This window comes from Grammomys surdaster, unplaced genomic scaffold (genome assembly GCF_004785775.1).
Source record: "Grammomys surdaster isolate TR1022 unplaced genomic scaffold, NIH_TR_1.0 125807, whole genome shotgun sequence".
Classification (NCBI taxonomy): domain Eukaryota; kingdom Metazoa; phylum Chordata; class Mammalia; order Rodentia; family Muridae; genus Grammomys; species Grammomys surdaster.
The window spans coordinates 1,345,251-1,372,036 of record NW_021620638.1 but is presented as its reverse complement, the minus strand read 5'-3'; the positions used below and the strand labels follow the sequence as shown (position 1 = coordinate 1,372,036).

Below are 26,786 nucleotides of genomic sequence, written 5' to 3'. Positions count from 1 at the left end.
ACAGTAGCCAATTTACAAGTGGGTGTCTCCAAGATTCCCTGTTGTTGAAGGTCCTGTGTAATTGTCTTGCCTTGAGCATGAAATGGACTGACAAGTAGGAGGAGCTATCACTGTTTTGATCATGCCACATGAAGATTTCCTAGTGTAATTATCATCTGCAATCAGTTATCTGTGAATCAGTCAGAAGATCGATGATCCTGCGGGTCTGTAGAAGAGAGAGAAACATGAGGAGATATTCTGCTGAATCCATGGTGAAACACAGTGCATGTTGTGGATAGGGTGAGAGTAGAAGGTAAGACCTGCAGAGTCTTGAGAGTCCTGTCTATAAGCAGAGAGTGGTCCCTGGCTAAGAGCTGGAGCTCAGAAATGGGGCCATAGTGACTTAATCCATGAAGTCAGAGAAAGTGAATGCTGATGAAAATTCAGGTTCTAGATAAGGAACAACTCAATGCCACCTCACATTGGTTTCAGCCCTAGTCCCAGAGTGGATGATTGCAATCAGGCAGGCTAGTCTTCTGACCAGTAGAAACTTAGCTCTGTGATAATGCATTACACAGCCTTAGAAAACTAGGACACCAAGAAGGAAATGCAGAATCCCTCCACCCTGAGCCAGAAAACAGAACACAAAGGCAAATGGTATTCAGAATATTGGTATATTATTATAACGATCAGCTGTATAGCTGGTTATTGAATTTTTATGTTAATAAGATGGTCTGACTGTTCCTGTTGATTATATCAATAAAACATGCATTTACAAGCCCATCAGCGCATGCTGGTACTAGTGCAATGCTTCTTTGTCTATTTTTGTTTCTGGGGCATCATCTGAGATTCTTTTTTTGCCCATTTCAGAATAAAATGGGTTCCATTATTTGAAAACCACTGTCTGGCTAATAGGTACTTTGTAAGATGACTACATTTGTGATGTTTTAAGGATGTGGCTGTTGGCGAAGGGAAGAATGGGATTGTATGAGGCTACCTTAGAGCCAGCGCACTGTTGTTTCAAAATATGTTTCTTTTTAATTGTTCTCTTATTATATGCAGAGTAATGCATAGCTATAAGAAGCCCAACTACTAATGTTGATTCAGACAGGATTTCTGCATCAGTAATAGTGGTTTTCGTAAGAGTTGAAGTTACTTAAAGGTAGTTTGAAACTTTTTAATTGGGTCAAATACAGTGACAGTCTATAAAATGGACTAGGAGACACCCTCACGTTCTACCACCTAGGTGATAATAGCTGTTAGCATTTTGAGTATTGCCGCAGCCCTGCCTCATTTTCCCAGTCTGCTGCTCTGTTCTCCCCTCCACAGAAGTAAATACTAGCCTGAAGGCGGTGGGTGTTCTTCTGAATCCTTGATAGAGTTTCTGGATATACGTATGTTCATATATAATATATTGTATTGTTTAATGTTTAAAACTTTAAATAATTGGGAAAGGGAGGCTGGGGAGATGACTCAGCAGTGAAGAGCACTCACTGCTCCTCCAGAAGAACCTGGTTTTAGTTCCCTAAACCCATGTGTGGTTCACAATTTTAACTCCAATTCCAGGGGATTGATATCCTCTTCCTGGCTCTGCCGTCACTGCATATACACTATGCACATGCATACATTCAGGAAAAATATTCTCATGCAGAAAAGAACAATGAATATTTTTTTAAAAAATAAATAATTGTTATTTCTTGAAAATAACCTTTTGCAATTGATTTTTTCCCCATTGGGTAATGTCTTTCTTTCCCTTCCTTCCTTCCTTCCTTCCTTCCTTCCTTCCTTCCTTCCTTCCTTCCTTCCTTCCTTCCTTTCTTTCTTCCTTTCTTCCTTTCTTCCTTTCTTTCTATTTTTTTGTGTAATGAGCAATATATTGTGTCTTATGGCACACACAAAGCAGTGGACATGGCCATTTTCTAACAAATAATCAGTTGCTTTCCTTGCCCTTGTTGACACAGCGCTGTGCTATAGATATGTTTGTGTGGAACCATTTGTAAGTTTTTCTAGAACTGAATACAGATGCATACTGGATCAGCTGCAACATGGAGTGCTACAAGGTCTACCAGCCTTAGCCACACCCTCAAGCTTCGAGTTTCTGTTCCCTGATATGAACTGGTGTGGTCAATCTCCTGCTATCCTAAGCCAATTGGATGGGGTGCCATGGGACTTTTTTGTGGCATTAACTTGCATTTACCCAACTATTTATTTTCTACTCAGATTTCGCTTCTAAAATGACCAGTACAGTCGTTGTCCATTTGTGGTATGAGAGTGCTTGTCTTAAGGAGGCTGCCAAAGAGACTTAAAAAAAACACTTTCACATGATCTTCTTGATTTTTGTCATTTGTCATTTGGCTTCAGTATTTTAGAAGCACTTTCTCTTTTTCATGTACTTTAAAGCTATTCTCTTACATTTCTTTCACAAATTTGAAAGTTTTAATATTCACATAAATCATTAATCCAATATGACACTCTGTATCATGTGTGCACATGAATGAGGCTGAAATTCACTTTGATTCCTTTGAATGGAGACAGTCAATAATATAAGCATTGCTTATTGGAATATTTTTTGTCTGTCTCCTCCTGCACTTGGCTTGCCTTGTTCCTGGTGCAGCTTGTCAGATTTTTGTGATCAGGGCCCCTAGACCTCTGTACTTTGATCTATTACCAGGTAGCTTTGACTGCTTGCAACTTAGTAACAAGACTTTATTTCTAGGGGATGGAATCCACTTCTGAGGCCTCTCCTCACATCTCCACTCCTTTACCCCTTTACTCTTCTCTTCTCTCCTCTTCCTTTTCTTCTTTCTTCTCATAACAAATCAAGTTTTTTAGTCTTTAATTCTACCATATACATTTTAACAATTACTTTTCAAATTCCATTAATATTTTGTTTAAAATAGAATTTTAATGCACGGCTTAACTTTTTGGGGAGATTGCTTTCTTGAGGTTATTGTCTGTATCACCCACAATGACGTTGGAACATTGATTAATACAATTTTATGATTTTTTTCCTTAAAGGTCTTGTATATATATTGCTTAACTAGTTCATATTTATGTAATCTTCATAAATGGTACCTTTCTTAGCTATTAGTGTACCATTTGTTGAGGGTTTTCTTGCATAAGAAATACTTTTAAGCTTACATTCTGCAAAGATAGAGATATTTTGTGAATCAAATTCTTCTTTCGCATAAATCAAACAAGTGAATTATCAAAGAGATGAAGTAATTGACTCTGGTTATGTGGGGACAGCTAGCTAGCCGGATATCCTAGGCTTTTACTCTGTTTGCTCTAAATCTTCCTGTTTTGCTAACATCTTTTGTTTTCAAATTAGTCAGTGTTTCTCTGATTCATACTACCTTGCTTAGTGGGATCTTTTTATAGTAAGAAACTCAAATCTCATTCCAGACCTATCCTGATCAAGGCATTTAATTTACTAAATAGATATCTTTAATAACAATTAGCTAATTCATTTGGGCAGCCACATTCATTGCAATGAATAAGTCTACTAAATAAATGTTTTCTCTGGTCACTATCTTTAGTTAGGCTCTTAAGGAAAAAGCCAGTCCCAGATGAATTAGCTTTTAATAATTTTATTCATTGTGTTACTGATACTCAGGTATATGTAAGGTCAAGCCCCCTGCCCCCCCTCCCCCGAGTGACAGACAGCTGTGAAGACTTGTCCTAGCAACCAGGGTACAGTTCCAGAGAAAAGGGCCATTGTTCATGTGGTATGCTGAATTACACATCCATTTTATGACCTTTTTAATGGGTGTATAATTATTTTTTCTTATTTGTAGTTAAAATACTATCTGTTATTGTGTATACATCATTTTATTATTACTTCTGTTATGTAGCAATCATTCTTTTAATGGCTAAGTAATACTATGTATCACATTTTCTTTATCCACTCGTCCCTTGAGTGACTCCTAGATGATTGCTATCATGGCTACTGTGGATTGTGCTGCCCTAGACTGCAGGTGTCTTTTCAACATACTGCCTTCATTTCCTTTGGATATATACTCAGGAGCGAAATTACTACTCCATATGGTAGTTCTATTTCTAGCGCTTAGAGAAACTTCCAAACACTTTTCCATAATGTCTGCTCTAAAGTGACATCCCCACCCAGCGTGTTGAAGTTCCCTCTGATTCACAGCCTTTGCAGCATTTGCCAGTTTCCGTCCTTATGAAAATAGCTATTGGAGAAGCTGGGAATGGTGTCACTCACCTTTAATCTTACACTTGGGAGCAAAGGTAGTGAGATCTCTGTAAGTTCAAGGCTACCCTGCTCTACATAGTAAGGTCCAGGACAGCCAGAGCTACATAGTAAGACTGTCTCAAAAAATTAAAAAAAGAAATGAGAGAGAGAGAGAGAGAGAGAGAGAGAGAGAGAGAGAGAGAGAGAGAGAGAAGCCTATTGGTTAGTTATTTCCTTACTGTGATTTTGATGAGCATTTAAATATCAATACTTTTAAACTGGGATTATTTAGCTCTTTCTTTAAATGTGCCACTTCTAATATCTGCTAGAAATGTCCCTTTAGGTTCTAATTTCTCTTCTGGCTGCAGGAGAAGAGAGAAATGGAAGGAAGGAGGCTGGAGTGGAGCCTATGTGAAACCCTGCTCTCTGATGTGTATTCCTGGGCTGGTCGATTCTAGCCCTGAGGTCATATCCTGGTTTTCTGAATCATCTTTCTAGCTTCCTCTTATATAAGGGTGCTTCTCTTCAGGGCTGGGACAGGTGATTGTCTGGGAACATATCTAGACAGAACTTGAGGCTCAAAGCGCAGAGGTAGTAGATGTCTGGGGCACTTTGTAACATACACTTACAGTGTGCTGGACTATGACTTGGTCGTACTTATGACTCAGTGTAGAAACATACATCAGTGGTAGAACATGAGCTCAGTTTTCAGTGATACCTGTGCTCAATAAAACCAATATTCACTGGATAACTGAATATTAGGGCTGAGGGGAGGGGTTGAGTCTTAAGTTGTGGGGAGAAAGATTATTATTCCTGTCTTTTAAGTCCTAAGTGGCCTATGAGCTTTAGTTCTTGGATGTATTTTGCCTCTTCTTTCAGGTTTTGCCATGATTCAAATATTCATGCTATTCATTGAGAAAGCATGTACTGAGTATATTTTAGGCTTTGGTGATGAGCTAAGCGCAGAGGGTGCCCACTCTTCTCAAGCACGTATTCCTGTGGGAGTAGAAAGAGATCAGTAGTTTTTAGAAAATGAGCAAAGTACTCAGTTTTATTTAGAGTTGGCATAAAACAATCATGTGGGTAGAGTATGGTGTGTATTTCTATTTTAGTTTATTCTAAGAGCACCACTGTGCACTATAGATTTAAGAATGGAACAAAAATAAGATTTGACTTGTTTCAAGTTTACAATAATGCAAATATGAATGAATGAAGCATATAGATGGATGCACCTAGTCTTGAGAATTGGAGACTTACATGGATCTTTGTTCTCAAACCACATGAGTCTCAAGAGACATCCTTACATCCTCATTAAGCAGGGGTTCTTCTGTCAGAAAGTGTGCTATCTGTGGCCCAGGCCTATTCCCTGGGTCTGTGTCTGCTCATGCCAACTCTGGAGCAACTTATATTCCCCTGGAAGGCCCTGACTGTCCATCCTGACCAAGATTGCTATAAAGCACAAGGGGCTGTCTCTTTAAAAAGAACAAAAGGGAGTCAGATCATAGCACTGTAGAGCACAGAACAGGCAGTACTGAAGCACTGAAGCATGAAAGAACTTGGTGTGTTAGAGAACAAAAGGGAACGGGACATTGAGCCGGCGTGGGTGGGGTATCAGACATGAGTGTAAATATTGGGTAGGGATGCGTTGGGGTGAGTCTTCTAAAGCTATGGTAGGAATTTGTAAGTGTTATGGAGGGCCTTTATTTTAACCTGTTGTCTGTGAATGTGAATGAAAGTCAGCTTTACATTACTCCATAGGAAGGTACCCATCAAGCTATAAGTATCATAAAAACAGGAGCTGAGCCTTTGGAGCCAGTACAAGCCAGAGCTATCTCCTACTCTTATTGCAGGAATCTTAAAAGTATCACTCATGATCACTGTATTTTATTAGAAATTGTTATAATTTATTAGCTCTTAGACCTAAAACATACTTTTTTTTTAAAACTCATAGATTCAGACGTCAATAATTGAAGCCTATGAAAAAAATCCATGATGTTATCTGTTTTGCATGTCAAGATTCCTGGTGCACCTATTCATTTGTGTTTCTCCTTTGCCATAGACACTTTCTGGCCCACAGCATATAAAATACTGTCTGGGTCTTTATTAATGACATCTGCTCACCCCTGCGTTGCTAAAGTAGAGTGTGCACTACTTTGAGACAATTTAAAAATATTTAAGTAGCTATTTGATTTGTTTGCAAGCTTACATGTTTTATTTCATGCACTCAAAACCATTGTTTCTATATGAGGTCCATGGATTGCAGATTCCTGAGACATCCAAGGCCATAAAAGACATGAAAGAGAATCCTCATACATGATGTCTTAGGCAGGAGTTTCACAAGAACGGGCTGACCCATTGGTTACTTGGTTACTCTGTCTGAGACTCATGCCTTCCCTCATGGCAATTCCTTCATTTCCTCAGGGTCTGTCACCTAAGCTCCATCTTCTTTATGAATATGGCTGAGTCATTGTAAACATATTGAATACGTCAGTCAGAGAGCTGGTTTACTCCAACATGTAGTGTGATTGTGACTACCTTCCTTTATCACTGAAGGATGCTATACACATGTAGTCATCACTTTGTACCTATGTTTTCTGCACTCATGGATCCGAACAACTTTCAAAGTGCAACTCACATAGCCCCTTTCTCCTTTGTCTACATTCTCTACACAGTACAATTCAATGACCATTTTCATAGCTTCAACTTCATAGCTTTCATAGCTTGAATTAGAGCTCATAAGTGATCTTGATTTGAGGTATACAAGAGGTTGTGCAGAGGGTATGATACAAACGCTGTACCATTTTTAGCATGTGTCATGTGCCTGAAGGACATCCTACATTATCCCACATGAATCAAGATGTACTCTCATAGACATTGCCACATGCCAATTCTGTGTAGGCCATTCTGCAACTAAGGTTCCTTCTTCTCAACTGCCTCTAGACTGTGTTAAGTAGATAGTAAGTTCTAACCAGCAGGGGTCTGGGGAGATGGCTCAGCAGTTAGGAGCTCTAGATGCTCTTCAAGGTGATCTGGGTTCCAGGGGATCCTGTACACTCTTCTGGCCTCTGTGGGCACCAGGCATGCATATGATACATAGATATATATGCAAGCAAACCACCCATACTTATAAAACAAGTAAAATGATTAAAATGCAAACAACAATAAAACTAAGCAGCAAGCCATGCGTTTCCTGTGCCAGCCTTCTGTGTGCCAGGAATAGCGAATGCTCAGATGACAAAGCTGCTATCACTGAAGCCAGGGACTGAGTCAGGCCTTCCTGATACCCGTGACTAGGCTCATAACAAGGAAGAATGCTCTAATGCTCAGAATTTCATCTGACAGCAAGCTAGCTCACACCTGGAAATCTTTTCCTGAGTGTTTTCATCATTTCATTCCCTAGCTGTCCAGTGTGAAGGTCCATATTTCATTTTCTGTCTGTAGACATGTTGGCACTGGGGGATACCTAGAACAGGATGTGGAGTTGGTACTTTCCAAACTGTTAGAGTTCCTGTGATCACTGCTAATGTCACTGGAACTGGCCTTTTAGAATACCTCTTCCAAGCGTGAGTTTCTTTCTTCTAGATGTGGCTGCGGAACTTTGTGGTTTCTTGGGATTCAGGCTGTAACTTGCCATCATAAGTCATTTAAACCTTAGCCTATCCCCTTTGGTTGGAGGTAGATTGAGGTTGACGATAGCAGCTGGGGCTGGCAATTAGGTCTTCATTTCTATGGTATTAGACTGTTTCATGTTTGCACAAAGTTCATTTGTATTCTTCTGTCCTTAACCCTAATAATCATTCTCTTAAAAACATGGGCAAGGCATTGTGTGTCAGGCATTCTTCTCATTGGCGTCCTTCCCATATTGCAGAAGCAGAACACCATACATAGGGTCACCCAACAGGACATCAGTATTTCTTCAGCATGTACATTTAGAGTCATACTCCAGTGTGACTTGCTGTCATTTCCCATAATCTAATGCAATAGAAAATTCTGTATTCTCAAACATTAAACATTCCTCTACAGTCATACTTTAGTGACCATATTACATAACTAGTCTGCTTGGCTATAATTTCTTTAAATTTCCCTTTGTCCTAAGGAACATTTGGAAGATTTACTATATATCAGTCAAATCTAATCTGGGTACAGAAACCATATCAATGGTGAACCAGCAGGAATTTGGATAGCTGTCTCCTGGTAAAAGCTGGGTAGTTATGAGTATCAGGGTGAAAGGGACTCTGATGAACCTAGATGGAATAGTTGCAGGAAAGTGACTGTGGCCCTTAGTCTGTGGAAGAAGGTCATGCAGAAGATTAAACTCAGGAGTGCTCACCACCCCTCCCTGTGCAGCTCTCAGAAGAGGGTATGACTACCACAGAAGCATCTCCAACTGCCTACCAATCACGGATTGGTCAGAGGAAAGCAATTTGAACAGTGAACCTGTGCTGGACCATAGAGCTGATTTAATGCTGGAGGGTTGAGTTGCAGAAGGTCATAGAAGTTGTTTCTGGTAATATTGTGTCAAGGGGCTTGGGGCATGTAAGATCTGAGAGGATTTACATGAAATAATGCTGGGGGAGGAGACCTTCATTGTCCTCTACTGGTGAAGCACCACATTTTCCCCAGCTGGCCAAGGGAAAGGCTCAGGTCCAGTTTCAGTGCCTTAAAGCAGGGCCAAGGTTTTGAGTTGAGATAACAAGAAAATGACTGGTCTATGAAGGTTGGACCTTACCTTCATACTCTGCCCGAACTATGAGTATTGGGACATCTTTTATGAAACATTACCTGCACCTTCAATTTTTCTTCAACATAAAACTTTGAATAGATGTTGCATTTGAACATTTTAAAGGCTTTTGTCAGACTTGACAATATTCATACGCCAACAAAATGTTTTCTTGCTGACTGTCCTTCATGGTCCATATGGAAGGAAAGGGGTATTTTTTTTAATATGAGGGAACACACTGTCTATTCACGCTTGGGATCGTCTCATTGTCTCCTGGATTGCACACTCTGAGAGTGTGAGGTGCTGAGGGCCTGTATCTCTGGGGTTGGAACCTGTACACAGTTGCTCAAGTCCTTTGTCTGCTGACTTAGTTTCTTGAACTTTTCCCCTCCCAGTCTAATTCACCCATCTGACAGATTTATTTCCCTAAGATTCCTTCATCATATCTTTAATCCTGCTCAAGGGCCTTAAATATTTCCTCTCTGTTTGCTCTATTGAGAATAAGATACAGAGAATTGACATTTGGCATTGGGCCCTTTGCCTCCTTCTGCTGATAAGGGAACAAGCTGATTTAGCAGCTGGCCCAGGCCCCAGCTGGAGCTTCCTTCCTCTTAGTCCATTGTACCATCCAGACTGCTGCTGGTCCAGCTTCCTTGTCCTGTCACTGTTCTCCAGCACAGCAACTGTCCCTAGAGAGATTTGGCTGACAGTTGACCTCACCATCTGGTGCTCACACTATGCCTTTGCTGGTGCCACTCACCCAGATGGAATACTACCGTTGTGCCATGACCTTTTCTGCATGTAGAGACGGCTTGCACTCACTTAAGTATTTTCACAATCACATCCCATCTCTATTAAATAAATTACATTGGATAGCATTTCAGAATGTTAGAAGGACAGGGTTTTGAAGTACATTGTACCTGAATTTAGGTCCAGGGCCTGTCACTTCTTGCTCTGTGAAAGTAAGCTTACTTTCCCACTTTGGGGCATTAGTATACATTGAATAGTGCCTGTTCCTTTAAGACAAACTTGTTTGTTTTCAGAAAAACATATTGTTCTTTATCTCTGGCTTTACTCTTGATTAAAATACCAAAGGAGATAGGCAGTCTTTGTTTAGCCACTCAGATTTGCCTGATCTAGGACATCCATGGACTGCTGGGAGCTACTAACTCCCTCATCCAATCCTTCTGGCCCAGATCTTACTATGGAAAGCAAGGGAGAGGACTACTGACTGCAGATGTTAATTCTGTGAGATCTTAACATCTCTCACTTTTGAACTTTAGATCTTTTGGACCTAAACATCTCTGTCAATAGGCCTTGTTCTTTGTTGTGGTCTTTCAGTTTTCAGTCTTGAGAACTGGATATTAGACTGCAAGTGAAAGTATGAAAATAGTGATGACTGAGCATGACAAAAGTGGAGGAAGAAACTGCCAAGGCACCTTTACCTGTCAGAGGTGACAGCTGGAGTGGGAAGTGTAGCATACCAGACCACCACTCTGGAACATGCTAGTTGTAGGGAAATGGATTCTTTATTCTTCTACCCCACTTCTCCACCTCCCTACCCCCACCCAGATCACTCGGAGAGTATTCATATCTTACTTTTGGGTACTTTATGCATTCCTTTCTATAGGTCCTCCGTTGTCTTCCATCTACAGACATTGTTCTGCTCTGTAGCTTAGCAACCAATATGTCATATACTGCACTTACTTGCTTCATTAGCCTCAAGAAGGGAAAGTGAAGCAAATGGACATATGATAAATTAATAGGGCTGTGTTTACATGCAGAGTCACTTTCTGATGCTTAAGTAAAAGTGCTGAAGAACAGTGTTATCTTAGAGCAGAACATCTAAAGTTAGGGGCTCCTCACAACTGAAAGATGCAGTGGGCAACAGTGGAGAGAGGAGGCTATGGGGACCCTGGAGGTACCTGCCTGCTAAGGGCTAAGACTTCTAATACTGATAGTGTCTGGACTCCCTGAGGTTCTCTGCTGTCTTTGGAAAACAACAGACAGGGAGCATTTATGTTTTTGACCAGATGCAATTCTGGATTAGCCTAAGTAGAACATTGATGTACTGAGGAAATGGATTCTGGAGGAGACGATATCACAGCAATGACATGCTTGCTCAGGATCCTACGACCCAGGCCTCACAGAGGCCAAGTGGATGAGGTGGGACCAGAAACACAGAATCTCGCCTGGGTGATTGCAGACTACAATGGCTGTGTGTGTAAATATGATAGCAGCGTTGGCTGCTTTCCCTTGGCCAATTGTCATTCTTCCCATACAGTGTGTGCAGGCCCAGCAGGTCCCTGCAGAGATGTTCTTCCTGTCTCTTTTCTCCTTTTTATTTGTGAGGAGGTGGCATGAGGGAGCCTCTTTACTGTAGCCAGTATTACTTCGGGGTTCAGAATGCCTGTTCTAAATGTGTCTTATGATGGGCTGTTTTTCCTTTTGTAAAATTTAAATTAATTTTTTTAACTGACAGATAAGAACAGTATAATTACACATTATTTTGGTACCAAATGATGTTTTGGTATGTTTTATACATTGTATGATGTTTGAATCAAGGTCAATAATCTCTCTCTCTCTCTCTCTCCCTCTCTCTCTCTTTCCCTCCCTCCCTCTCTCCCTCCTCCCTCCCTCCCTCCCTCCCCCCCCCTCTGTGTGTGTGTGTGCATGTGCATGTGCATATGTGTGTATGGTATACCTGGGTATACAGAAACATGTGCATGTGTATATGTACCTGGGAGGAGAGACCAGAGGTTGGCCTTGAGTGTCACTCCTCATCAGACATCTAGCACCTCTATTTCTTTGGTAGGCCATTTACTGGCCTGGGGATTATTGATGATGGTAGACTGGCCATCCAGCAGGGCCTAGGGATTCACTAGTGTCTATCTCCCGAGTATAGCATTACAAGTACAGGCTACTACTACTGACTTTTCTCTATAGGAGCTGGGGCATGCTTTTCATGCTTGCCAAGTGGACAGTTTACTGACAGAACTATCTCCTGAACTCCTACACAATCTCTTTCCTCAGATACTTATCATTTCTGCATGCTGACAATGTGCAAATCCCCTTTCCTAGGTCTTTGAGATGCACAGTATAGAACAGTTATATATGTAGAATGACTCCTCAATAGCCCTAGCTTGAACACAGCTGTGGCTTAGCTTGTCTTTAGCAACCTTTTTTTTCTCACTCCCTCACTCTCTTGCTTCCCCTCCTCACAGCCTCTGTAAACCCCATTCTCAACTTCCATGAGGCTGGCTTGTCTGTATTTTACATATGAATGAGGTCATGTGGTATTTGTCATTCTGCACCTCAGTTCATTTCCCTTGGTGTAGTGACATTGGTTCTGTCCTTGTTCAAACTAATACAATTCCATTGTTCTGGCTGATTGGTCTGCCATTGTATTTCTGTGTCCACTCATTGCTTGATGGACATATAGACTGCTTCCAATTTTGGCTACCAAGAATATTACTACAGGAAAAATCCAAACAGCGGTTTCATTGTTTGTGTTTATATGCTTATGCATGCATTGCTAAGGTGTATGTATTCTAAGGCTTTGAGAAACCTTTAATATTTTCCATATAACTGTATTATTTACCAGTTGTGTGCAATGTTCCAATATGTTTTTCTAAGTATTAATAGCAACTTAAGGTTTTGTTTTGAGGCATGGTTTCTCTGTGTAGTAGCCTTGGCTGTACTGGAGTTCATGGTGTAGAACAGGCTGGCCTCACACTCAGAGATCTATCTTCCTCTGCCTTCTGAGTGCTGGAATTAAATGTGTGTCACCATGCTTAGCTAGTCTTTTTTTCGTAATAGCCATTCTTAGAGTATCGAGGTAGTAAATCATTGTGATTTTTGATTTATATTTTCTATGATGATTATTTACACTGAGCATTTGCAAAAGACTTAATAGCAACGTCAAGATCAGTATTGGGTTGGATGGTATTCAGTCTCCTTGGTGTATCAGAAAGCCTAACCAAGCTGCCAAGACCATCAGAGAAGAAAGACATCTTCTGAGAGTTAGAGCTTTGCTTTAGGTTGTAAATGTGTGGATCATGATACTGCATACACCCCACAATTAGTAAAAAAAAAAAAATAAATAAAAGAAATCTTGAACTGGAGTCCAAAGAATCTTGGGTTGAAAGCAGTTGATGCTTTCCATTATAGAGTTTCTGGGCTTTTCAGGAAGTTCTTGCAGTGAGCACTCATACTTTGACCACAGCAGGTGATTACTGAAAAAATAAAGCTGTGTGGGTCAGGATTTTAATTGACTTTCAGGAGAATGAGAATTAGTCTTGCTTCATTTTGGATTTGTCTCAGTGTTTCATTTATGACCTAGAACATAGCAATGTAGTCATTTAGCCAGCAGATGTTTACTGAACGTTGACATGGGCCTTTGTAGATGGAGTGATCCTACTGTGATACAGTCAGTATTCACTCTCACGGGTATGTCTTTCCAGGATGAAGTGACGTAACTAATGAACAACATGAAGAAGATAATAAGCAACTATCACATACACACGCACACAGGCACAAGCGCACACACACACACACACAAACATGCACAGGCACTCACAATGTTGGTTCTTGGAAGAATGCATCAAGGAGGACTGAGAGGGGCAATAGAGTAACTGAGGGGTGCCCAGCTTCTGATATGAAGCCTCTCTAGGGCAGAATTCCTCCATAGCTGATCTGCTTATAGATGGGACATATGCTTATTAATATGTATTAGTCTGATGGAATGTGCTAATGTTTTTAGAGTAATGTAGAGTGTAGCATGAAATTTACTTATCATGCTGTCTGTTCGTCATTTTTCAGTTGCTATATTAAAATACCATGACTAAAAGCAAGTTAGGGAAAAATGGTTTATTTTCGCTCTTACAGTTCCAGAGGGCATACGAGTCATCATGGCTGTGAAGGTATGGCAGCTGGTATGTGAGGCTGGCCTGGCAGTCAGGAAGTAGAATGGTCACATTTTATGTATATACTGAAAGCAGAGAGATAACAGGAAGTGAGGCTAGGCTGTAAAACCACAGCTCTCTACTCCAGTGATATCCTTCTTTTAGTAAGGTTCTGCCTCTTCATGGTCCAGAGTGTTCTCAAACAGTGCTACCAGCTGGGCACCAACTGTTCAAACATGTGAGCCTATGGGGACATTTCACATTCAGACCACAACTGGATACGTATAGGGACTAGCTTCAAACTTGAAAGGGCTTAGCAGTATGTTTTGTGGATGCTATTTTTGTGTTTAGTAATAAACATTTGACATTTCTTTCCTGTTTATTTGCAATATTTGATTCCTATTCTAAACAGCATCAGTGGATTAGCCACTGAATCTTTATAATGACCTGGTGAAGCTGTACCAGCTGCCGTCCATGCGGCTTGCAGCAGGGTTCCCAGCTAGGAAGAGGAGTGTGCTTCTACGCCTGGCAGACTGCTGCTAAATGAGTCCCTGTGCTGCCATGGTGGGAGTTGTGAAGCCTTTTCCTGTGTTAATGAATTTTACAGCTAGGGTGAAAGAGGTGTGGTCTGGTTCTTCTTCCTGATAGGATGTTGTCCCGGAAGAAAGGCTATACCACTGATGTTCTTTCTGAGTTCAATTTGCCTTGTCTCAGGAGCTAAAAGTTTGTAAGGATTATAGAGATAGCTCTTCTGTCTCTTCCTCCTTCCATGTCCTATCCTGTCTTCTCTTCTCTCTCCCCCATCTCTATCCAAAATACAAATCACTGATTAGACAGAGTTTGCTGTTGACCCTGGAGCATGGAATTGCGATGGTTGCCATTCTAAGAATAGGAGAAACTGCTTTCATTTTAAACAGTCCCAAGGTAGGCGCAGGCTCACTTCTGGCTCTTTCTACACAGTCCAGGCAAGGACATGTTCTTCCCCAACACAGGGGAGAAGAATCAGATCAGAATAGTTAGCTAGATATTTGGACCCAGCTCTGCCTGTAAATAACTCAAATAGTTCTTTGGCTTTACCAAGTGGACAATCCAACGTCTTCCTTTCTTCATAGAAGTCTTGCTCTGAGTGTAGAAAGCAAAGACTCCACTTGGGTGCCTGGGGGCAGATTCTTTCTTTCCCGGTCCAGCTCCTACTAGAACCCCTGGAACCTCTTGCAGGTCTTTCTTTAACTTCCTTCCTACTTCTTTGCTCTCATAAAATCTACTGACTATTGGGATGCTCCAGAAAGGAAAAAGACAGGATAAACCCATAGAACAGTGTGAGGTCACCTAGGCAGCACACCTCCCAGTAGATGAGCTATGGTTTCTAATCTTTAAAATGCACATAGAGTTATTATGGTGGTTAGATAAATACTGAAGACGAAAATATTTAGCTCAATGCCAGAGCACTGGCACTTTAAAAAAAATAATGAAATACCTAACTCCCCACTCTAGTTTTCTATGAGAAAATATCTCTAAATTTTTCTTGTTTCTTTCTCAAAAGTGGAGCACACTTTTTCCTTTCTTTGGAACATGCCTGCTCAGTCTCACCTAATCTGAGGGCTTACTTTGAGAGACCACTGTTCTCCAGAATCCCTAATAAAGAAGAATTTCAGTTCTCCATATTCTGACTCTTTGATTTCTCAGTGTACTTAGAAGCTGGCCATGGAGGAGAAATGGTGTCTATCCTGCTTTTTTCAGTACTTTGCGACTAGTGTTTGCAACTATTTGACTTCCCCTTCAGTCTTGTACATGCATTAAGCTTGAAATGAAGTGAATTAATATTGCTATTCCCAGCCAGCCTGCTCTGTGGCCACTGCTTGTCCCTGTGGTAATAAAGTGATAGTTTTCTACAGAGTGGCTTGGCGTTTCTGGGATATTCTAGATAAGGATGAAAGGACCATGCTGAGCTTTTATTTTTTATTTATTGCGGATGGGGTTCAGGCTTGTTTGTGCATGATGTGCAGTATCCAGAAGTCCTTTTCTTTGGGAGGGAGTGCTCAAGCTGGCCTCGGACAGCTTGTTCATTGTAGAGAATTTATTGTCTATAACTAGTGAAAATTGGTCATGGGGACAAGTGATGGATGGGCCTTTGACACATCAGGGGGGAATTTTCCACCAACTCTGAGCTCCTGCTGCATCATAGCCTGTGGCCTGTTTCAAAGGATGTGGAAAATGAGTCTCCTAACCTCTGCTCCTTGGGGCTATAGCCAGGGAGAGTCCTGCTAGATGGCCACCTTCTGGAGGCTGAACATGGTGCATACTCTGGTGGAAAGAACTGGAATCATCCGTGAAATCCAACTTTTACTAAGGATGTGGAGGGGTCACACATGCTCACAGGCTGATCTGGGATGTGCTCATTCATGCAGCTCTTTCTTACTTTGCAGGATCATGCACAAAGAACTAGCCAATGCCAAAAAAAAAAAAACCCTTTAAAATTGCAGCTTTATTGAGATATGCTTTGCAGAACGAAAATGAACTATTTTAGATATGTTCAATTTGATTATTTTCATTTTATTTGGAGGGAGGGTGGAGTGACTGTTACTACAAATAATTTTTAAAACTTCTTTTGATTTAAGAGTAAATATTTCTGTGGATATTAATATAGAAGCTTTTATATAAACACATTTTCAGTTCTATCAGGTATAGAACTTCTCGATGGTTTTCCCTGAATATACTTTACAGTTATTATTTTGCTTTTGGATTTTGAGGTCTCATATTACTATTCTTTGAGTTAAGCTTCTTTGTAGAAATAATTGAAAAATTACACAAATGAGAACTGAGAAAATCATAAGGATGCTTCCTAGAATCAAGACTGCGTTATAGTTGCTTTTTTTCTCTTCTTTATTAAACTTCTACTTAAAAGGTTTATTAAAGCTTTTCTTTCATCTTTTGCAGAACCGCAATGAAATAAAAAATGGCACTATCCTCCGATTAACCACGTCTCCAGTAAGTTGATCTTCCCTTATGGCTGTTCATTAAGTTTCCCACCTGGGTCTGCTGTACTTGGCTGTGGGTAGAGACCTGTAAGACTTCTGCAGAACCTGGAGTGCAGTATCCTCCCAGGCAGACTACACTCCCAGGAGCATTCTACCTTCTCTTTTCTGCAACAGGGGATGACATTGTGTCAGGACAATGTCCAGTCAATGGATGGTGAAGATTTCACCTGTGGTAGTCAACCCAGCAGCCGTTCTCGCAGTACAGTGGGAGAATGACTGTCTGATCGGGTTAGCCCACTTGCTCACACATCACCTCATGCCGTCAGACAGAGTCAGGCAGTGAAAGAAAGGAGCCTACTATTGCCTTTCCAGTGTGTGTGTAGGATGTGGTGGGTGGATATTTGATCATTTTCTAGCCTGGGTCTGTTATTAAAGCATTTCCTAAACTCAGCTCAAGAGCATTGCCTGCTTATGCTGTTTTTTCTCGGCTGATTCTATATAACACATTTGAAGGTCTCTGAATAGAAGCTGTTAAACAGGATGCCGCAATATATTTAGACTATGGCTGGGATCGTGATCTCTCTTATGTGTGGAGATGCTGCATAGCAACATTAGCATATTTAAAGTCTATTCCTCCAAAGTGCACTTCCTTGCTTTCCTGAAAAATAGCATGCACAAACTACCCCAAGTGTTACTATTTTCACACTGCAAATGTGATGAAATGTGTGTCGTCTATCTATCATTCTCAGTTTCCACTGAAGCCATGTGCTAGGCTAAAAATAAAATTAAAAATTGGGAAAAGCATCTGGCTACAATTAAAGTGTGGGTACTGTAGCTACCACAAATTCTTCTCATTGAAAATTACATTAAAGCCTTAAAAACTCAAACATTTTACCCTGTAACATCTTGAACCTAACACAGTGATGAGCTCTATGGGCTGCCTGCTGGACTTGGTGGAGCCATCCTCCAGTGACTTCATGCCAGGCATAGAGATGACGGGTTGCGTCCAGGTTTGACTGGCTACAATATGACCTGAGCCATTATGGCTTTTCACAGGCCTTCATTCATCAGGTCGAATTGTTGTTAACTTGAACTTAGAAGCTACCCCATCATTAGTTTTTTTGTGCTTCTATTTCCTTTGCTAATTACCATCTGTAGCGAGGCTCCGTGTTGTATCTAGGCTGGCTCTCTATGCTGCTGCCTTGGGTTCCTAACAAAATTCCATATGTAGTGATGATGTGAAAGAGGAGGGGAAACTGTCTAACAGCGAGGAGTACTGAGAGGGAGGGGGGAGTTGAAGGGTGTGGTGAGGAATAGTCTCAAAGTACATTATGTACTTCCATGAAGACAATCCCCCGTAAGATAAAATAACAGAAGGCTCAGTGTAGGGGAGAGGTTTTTTCTGGAAAGAGAATTTTTGATAAGTTGTCATCAGAGACAGTGGATGTGTGTTTGTCAAAGATTGATTCTCAAACTCAGGGTTCTGGGAGAGATGGGCAAGGGGGTGTACAGACTGTATTATAATACAGTCCACTCACAGGAGACCATTTTGCATATTCTATAACAGTGGCCTCTATACTAGGCCAGCTGTGGGACTTAGAGATGCCGATGTTTAGCCTGGCTGGTAAGACTGGGTAACAGTATCTGAGAAAAGGCCCGGGGACCTGCATTTACAAGAGCCTCTTATGATTGAGCTGAAGCCACACGGTCTATAGGTAGGTGTTACTACACAGCAGTTCATATGGAAACAGAAAGGTTCCTTCATTGCTGGGTTATTTTTTTTATTAGTTTTTATTTAAATGAAAACAGATCAGATAGGCCATCTCACGTTAAACAATGTATTTATTTATTTATTTATGTTTTTGAGATGGGATCTGTTTGTACTCCTGGCAGTCATGGAACTTTCTATGTAGATTAGGCTGGACTTAAAGATTTATTTATTTATTTTATGTATATAAGTACACTGTAGCTGTCTTCAGACTCACCAGAAGAGGGTATCAGAGCCCATTGCAGATGGCTGTGAGCCACCATGTAGTTGCTGGGAATTGAACTCAGGACCTCTGGAAGAGGAGTCAGTGCTGTTAACCACTGAGCCATCTCTCCAGCCTTAGGCTGAACTTAAACTCAGACATTTGCCTGCTTCTGCCTCCCAAGTGACATAATTAAAGGCATGCACCACCATGCCTGGCCTGACTTGCTTTTTGAATATATCATAAAAAATAGAGAAGTATCTTCATCAGATTTGTTATAAAGTATTAGAGTGCTATAAAGAAACCAGCATTGCTTTTATACAGTTCTTTTATATGAACTTCCTTTTCTACAGTGGTTGACTGAAAATAGATAGCAACTTATATAAGTGTATACAAAGTTACATACATAGTTATAGACATGGACACACATGCACATGGACGCATATGTATGTGTGCATTTATGCATGTGCGTGCACATGCACACACACACACACACACACACACACACACACACGTTTTAGGTGTGGTACAGAGTGTTTGTAGATATATGTAAGTTCCAGAGCAGGCCTGCCAACTTCAGTAGAAGCTGAATTGTGCGACTGTCTACCTGCTCTGATCATACCCAGAACCTGACCCTGAGGTCATGCACCTCATGGAACATGTTTTGAGTATGTTCCTAATATAAAAACTTCAGACTGTCAGATCACTGTTTTCATTTTCTTAAAGGTTTGTTTTTTTTTAAAAAAATTCTTCATAATGAGCTGAGCATGACGCTGTATGCATTTAATTCCTGCACTTGGGAGGCAGAAGCTGGTAGATCTCTGATTGTGAAGCCAGCCTGGTCTACACGGAGAATATCAGGTTAGTCAGGGTTATATAAAGAGACCCTGTTTCAGAAAACAAACAAAAATGTTTTCATAATGAATACCTGTGTATTCTTGGGCTCAGTAGCATAAACCCTAGAAGTCATTAAATATATCAGAATTGTTGATACATTTAACTATCCTAAAATAAAATCTTCAAAACCTTTGTGTTTGCAAATAACTCCAGACACAGTATCAAGAATTTTACACAGAAAAAGCAGGTGGTAGTCTGCATGACCTAGGGTTGATTTTGTAATTTACAGGAATCTTTATGAGTGAGTAGAGACTGTTTTTTAATATGTGTGATCATAGGTATAGTAGAAGCAAAAATTGGAAATTATATATCCATATGTTTATTTATACATCTTCCCATGCATATATGTAGAAAGGTCTTGGTCTCTTTTTGAAAGGGAACAGAGTTTCTGTCTTAGATATCATTGTGACCAGAGTATGCTGTGGATTGGACGATGAACTGAGGTAGCCCTGGCATAAAACCTTGCAGTTTCCATCCAAGCACATTATATACACTAACTTTTGTCTTAATTTTCCTGTTAGGAGTTTATCTGATGAGTAGATTCAGAAAACCACAGGACATATACACCCCGCACCTGTGCATCCAAGCATTTCTTCTAATGACCAAATCCTGGAAACCAGTTATCATTTGAGTAAGAATTTAGTGTGTATCACCCTAGAGGCATCTCTAAAGATCCTTACTAAGTACAAGAGCAGATGGCAGAACAGTATGTGTACAACAATGCCTTTCTGATTATAGACATGAAAAAATATATATTCTAATAAAAGGATCAAAATGTCTCTCAGAGGACTCCACAGGTGCTTAGTACACATAAGCTACTTACTACATAGTCTCTAGTGAAGTACTTATGCATATCTCGTGTGGTCGTATCCCTTTTCATTAAATGTAGCATGGATTTATCATAGTATGCAGAAAGTAAATCATTAGGTTTGTAGCCAGAAACATTTCTGTTTTGCAGTCTATGCAACCATGTGACGAGCCATTAGGACACATGGATGAGTTCCTTTTCCTCCTGGTTTCTCATTCTGTTCCTTGTTTAGAGAAACCCACACTGCTTATTAAGTACCCATAGTGCCATGTGGTTTCTAAGCATAATCTTCCCTGCTGTTCTCACTTGTTCCAGATCCACTTTGAGAATTGTCTAGATCAGAAGGCCTGCCACAGTGCTTTTGCGTCCTAGTTCCTATGGTGATAAGGAAGATTTTGATATATCAGATTATCAGAAATTCTTATCAGCAAGATTTGTAGTATTATTAACAGATACAGATTTTTAAATCTGGACCGATTTGAAAAATGAGTGGGTTCTCTGTAACTGTAACAGGCCTTCACAGAAAGATGATCCATAGGAGGAAAGAAAGCACTTCTGTCCAGTAGGAACCCAGCACCTGATGTTGGTTCAGACTTCTGGAGTCTGACCCCAAATGCTTTATTTAGGCATACATAAGCATAGCACAATTTGGGGAAATTCTTCTCTGGTGATAATTAATCATGCACACCCAACAAAGCACACATAAATCTCTTTGAGGAACAAAATATACTAAAATAAAACCAGATGTGGCTACATAGAAACTTTGTAAAGTAGGCATGACACCTTCCATTTAAAAGGTTCTATAGATTGGCTGAGAAAAACAGGCTTATGACAAGAGTCCGGGAAGGGTCCAGTGTTGTCACTGGCCAATCAGGTAGTGCAGAGGTCACCAGGCTAGAAAGCACATTCATCCCCAGCCTTCTGGGCAGATAACAAGAAGGAACAGCACAGCGTGCTTAACTTTCCAGGTTGGCCTGGTGCTTATCTGTGAGTAGAAGACCTCAGTGCCTCCCACACAAAAATTGAAAGAGTTACAAAACGTCTGTATTCTATTTTTCCCATTGCTTTAGAAGCTTCTATCTGAAGAAACCAGGAGAGAACAGATTGTAGGGTCAGCAAGTGGCAGGTTAGATGTTCCCAGCCTCATCCACGTGCCAATGTGCATTTGGGAAAATCTACAAAGCATGAATCTAAGGAGTTTTCAGAAACTTGAAAACATTCCACTTTTTAATTGACTTTATGGGACTAGAATTATGCTGGATGTTTGGAAGGGGGTTACTTCAAGAAGAGGGATGGCTAGTTCTGTGTATTCATACCTTGGGTCCCTTCCTGTGTCTCCAGGTGATTATTCATGGATCACTGCTCCCAAGTCAAGCCCAGAACCTTTCTATCCATCTGAACTGTTTGAATGGCTTGAAGTGAAACTTGTTTTCTGTCCTTGAAACAGTACCAGAAAATAAAATTTACTATCTGATATGTTCCCTTATATGGCTGTTAAGCTCTTAATTTGTGCTGAGTTTGGAAAATTGGAACCAAGGCCACCTTGTTTTTCATAGTCATGATTATTTCATCTCAAATATGAAAGCAGTACAGGATCATTATGGAGTAATAAAACCAAGCTTGCGACACACACACACACACACACACACACACACACACACACACACACATTTTATATAATAATAATAATAATAATAATATATATATATGTATATATTATAAATATATAATTACTTTATTTAGTGACATCTTTCAAACTCCGTGTAAGTGCCAGGTACTGTTGCAGATTCTATAAGTGTTATTTAGCAAGTCTAACATATTTCTTCTCTTGGAGCTGTTGTACAAGTGGACACAAACGTCCGTGTACACATGTACTCTACCTTTACAAACAGCAACATATTTGTACACTGACTGTTGCCTTCAATATGTTTATCAAAAGATATCTCTCTATCTCACAAAGCTATATTCTAGCTCACATTTTCTTGGAATTTGGTTAGCAATTTCACATATGTCATTCTGCATTACGTGTTCAACAGGAGCATGTGCTGTGTGAATGTAAACACTAGTTTGAGGTCTCCCATTTGGTGCATCAGACATCTGCCTTAGATGTCCAAATGCATCATTTTTGAGAAGCACATTGCCTACCAAGAGGTCCCTTGCTCTCCATACTCCCGAAGCACAAGAGCTTCGTGTCCTGTCACAACATCTGTCCCTTTCTACTTCCATCTATGTTTTATCTTTCCAGGGGCCTTTTTGCTTATCCCTCCAGATACTCCAGGTTTGCTTCACCTGTAGAGCCGCTCTCATCAGCCCTTCTGGCTACTGAATTCCCCCAACCCAATATGCTGATCTATTTCACCTCTGCATGGTTGACACTGCCTTCCTTAGTCAACTTGCTCATCAATCACTGCATCTAAAGAACTCCCAGGTTGTTTTCTGTTATAGCTCTCCATTTTAGTGTTTCCCATTAGCAACATGTTATTTAATTTTTATTTCTACTATTTTAAAGTGTCTCATCTCACCCTAAATTGGGTAAATCTTGTTTGTCGCTGTCTTTTCCGTGCACAAGACATAGAGTAAACTTTCCGAAAGTATCTATGAGTCAGAGAATGAGAATTATGAGGCTTAACCTTGTTTTAAAATAAATGATTAAAAAAATTTATCTGAGAATAGTTTAAGCAAAATTGTATGCTTTTCTGCCATTAATTGATATTTAGACAAGTAATTTCCTTTTTAAAGACCCAGTTTGATTGTTAAAGACTTTTTTCTTTAGCTTTATTCTGTAAAATGAAAATTTTGTATCTAGATCTATTAGAGATCGGAGCCGATCAGTGCCCATCCAACCTCTTCCAATTCCCTCTGCACAGATGCTACAGTTACAGGATCCTGTCAGTTCTACATATTAATTTGATTGAAGGGCACTTCTGGGACTCACATAAAGAGAGACCTTCTCCTGGTCCATTCATGATGGGATTCCTGCTTAGCTGTCACTTTGCGGGTTGCAGGGAACCTTTAATATAATCCCATCACAGTTCCTGGATGGATTTACTTATGGAAAAGTAAGTCTCACCTAGAGTGATCAGTGGCAGAACTGACAGCATAGCTACCAAGGAGCTTTGTTCTAGGCCCCATTGGATTGCGTCAGCACGACAAGTCTTCTTTGTGCATCCTCCAATGCTTAAGTGAGACTTCAGATGATAGTGAAGACCTCCCAAAGGCAAACAAGGGGGACTGAGAGCACAACACTGAGCTTTAAGTTGAGTTGCTCCTTCAGTAAATTCCAGGGAAGGAGTATGGGTTGTCTCGAGGAAAAAACAGCACCCAGAACCAGCATACACAGCTTTCAGGCCTTTGTACCAATGAGGACGGAGGACTTTCCCAGAGGAACGTACAGGGCCTTGGAGTCTATGGATTCTACATAGTGTGAATGTTTGTCACAATCTGTAGGAGTTTCCATGCTGCTATTGGGATGGTCCTAGGCTGAGAACCATCAGCAGCCAGGCACTGCTGTGCTGCACACATGTGGGATTCTCTTGGTAAAGAGTTTCCATCTCTACTTGCATTACCTTCATGGTCTTAGGATTTGGGAGGGGCTCTTCAGTCTTAACTTCTCTGCCCAGGTTTTGGTGGTTGTTCCTCTCCCCTTATTTTAAATGGACTAATTAATTAACTTATCTTGAAATAGGTCCCTATTAAAGGCATAACTAATGAAGCAGAGCCAAACAATACGTTTCTACTCAGCAAGTTTTTGCTGAAAATAGCACAGCCTTAAAGGTGGGGCAGATTTTTTTCTTGGTGCAGTAGAGCTGGAAGGCTTCACAGTGGCCCGGCTGGGAAGGACAGGGAGGGACTGGGCAGCAGGACCAGTGTTGCATGGTCCAACCATTGCTGCAGAGATGCTGAATCTTGTTGATGTGGAGCATCCTGTTAGCCTGGGATTGGGAAGAGGCAGCATGGCGGCCTGAGCTTGTTCAGCAGGTGTCTCTGGAGACCCCAACCCAGGCTTTCAAATCAAGAAATTGTGTGATGAATGAAGGATCTGTGGTTTTAGAGGCTGCCTGGATCAGGTGTGTTCTTCAAGCCTCTGTTGAATGCTGCTCTACAGAGTCGAGCTGCCCAGGTTTTTATCTCAGCAACAATAATGAGCTGTGTGGGCTGGGGCATGTCTGTCACTTAGCTTCCCTGCCCCTCCATGTTCCTTTGTTGGATGAAGAAAACAAAAAGTGTCTATATGATTGGACTCAGTTCAGATTAAGTGGATGACTTCATCAAGGTTTTAGAATAACCTTGATGAAGTGAGTGATAACGATAACGCATCGTGCGTGACGGTTACCGTTAATCGTGTTAATATCATCAAACACTGCAACTTTCATCGATGATGATGAGAAAAGTGAGGTGATTTCTGAGTTGCTGTAATCTGTAGAGAAAATGATATCCTGTGGATAAAAGTGTAGTTTTCAAGGAATTCAAAGTGACTTACTTTGGTTAATTATATTAGGTTAGTGTTAAATCAATTTGAGATATTCATCAAAACATCCACATTTGGAATACCTGTTGCAATTCTATGTACCCACAAATATTTGGAGAAAGGTGTATCTTTAAATGATATCTGAGTGGTCTGCATCCAGCTGTCTTAGTTCTTTTTGTAAGAAAATGGATTTTGAATGACTTAGGGCTTGTTGGCTTCCCAAGAATGAGTTCTCATCCTCCACTCCTGCTCCAATGTCTTTGTTCAGGGTGTTCTTCAGTTGTCTTGTAACTAACTTCTGTTCAGCAGAGTTAATTGATTGTTGATGTAAAATACCATGTGTTATGCTCTTTCTGCTATTATAATGAAATACTTGAGGCTGGATAATTTATAAAAACAAGGAGTTGGTTTAGTTTATAGTCCCAGAGGTTAAAAAATGTTGCATTGTCATCAACTCAACTATGTTCAGGCCCTCATTGTGAAAGCCATGGTGGGGAGATCCTATAACTAAGAGAGATGAGGTGTGAAGGAGGAAGACAAGAAGCACCAGGTAGGGACCAGAAACAACCCTCCCACTAAGCCTCACCTCTTAAGGTCCTACCACCTCTTGACTTGTCCATCCTGGGGATCAATCTCTCAATGCAGCAACCACTGGGGAACAAACCACTTCCAAACCATAGGGCCTCCATCCTACTGTGTCCTTCCAGTGTCACAAATCGTCAAAGGAGAAAGCAACTGCCAAAGAAGCCTGAGAATGAGCCAGTATGGTTTCAAGCTAATTGACTAAGAGGATGGGACATGTAATTTATCCCACTGCCTACCCCACTGTAGGGAGCCGCGGCAGGTGCTGGAAAAGTCCGCCATTGCTAGATGGCGCTGTCGGCCGTAATTCTTTCTAGTAAACAAGTAAATTGCGCATGTGCCATGGTAAAAGCCCGCCAAAGTTAAAGCCCATCCCACGGCGTTTGGCGCGCAACGAATAAGCAGCCAATCAAAGGTGAGCACACCGCTCTAGGGTATATATAGCAGTGCTTTCCCGGGCCTGGGCGTCTTCTTCCACCATTTTTGTTTTTGGGAATAAACGTGTTCTTACAGAAGGATTCTGGTGTGTGTGTGCGTGTGCGTTCTTGCCGGCGAGACGATTACACGCGTGCCTCACACCCCACTAACGACAGACCCCAGCAAATCTTGATGAGAAGAATAGGACAGATGCCCACTGCTCCAAAGTTCAGCCCTATGATGTATTTGTACTCCTCTCTGTTCTGCATGCAGCAGGCCAGTGCAGAAGCCTCATCGAGGAGAACATTGGTTCAAGGAAGAGCTGTTAATTGGACTTAGAGTTATTCTATTTTAAATTCATGCAGCAAGCAGCCATTGTGTGAAAAATACATGCCGTTGGAAACTGCAAAGACTCATTTGTGTGTCTAATGAAGCTTCTGAATGCAGGCAGTTATTACTCAGAGTTGTGACTGAATGGGTAATCATGATGTATAAATTTGTGTAATTGCTTAACTAAGCAAGTAGCTTTTTGTCACTTCTAGATAATAATTTTATTGAAAAAGTAAACATCCTCCCTTTCTCTCCCTGTCTGTCACACCCTATCAGTTTGCAGGCTTTAGTATTCATGTGCACTTGCCCTTGTTCTTCGTTCTTCCATGAACTGAGCTCTGTTAGTTTCCTCCTGGAAGGAAGAATGGAGCGTGGAGGGAGGATCTTTCCAATGGAGACTTGCTGCTTGCTTCTATTCCCATCTAGCCTATGCTTCTGGCCTGTGCATATTCATCTCCCAGGGACTCACTGGTGTTTGTGCTGCTGTATTTACACACACACACACACACACACACACACACACACACACACACACACA

General features: G+C 40.9%; 1 protein-coding gene across 1 annotated transcript in view; it reads left to right on the top strand.

Moving 5' to 3' along the window:
- The window catches only part of Elmo1 (engulfment and cell motility 1), a 503,321-nt gene that overhangs the window by 134,421 nt on the left and 342,114 nt on the right, over positions 1–26,786 (top strand). Inside the window, exon 5 of the mRNA XM_028789271.1 lies at positions 16,736–16,786. Coding sequence (XP_028645104.1) covers positions 16,736–16,786 — 51 coding nt within the window. The remainder of the gene's footprint in view (positions 1–16,735; positions 16,787–26,786) is intronic.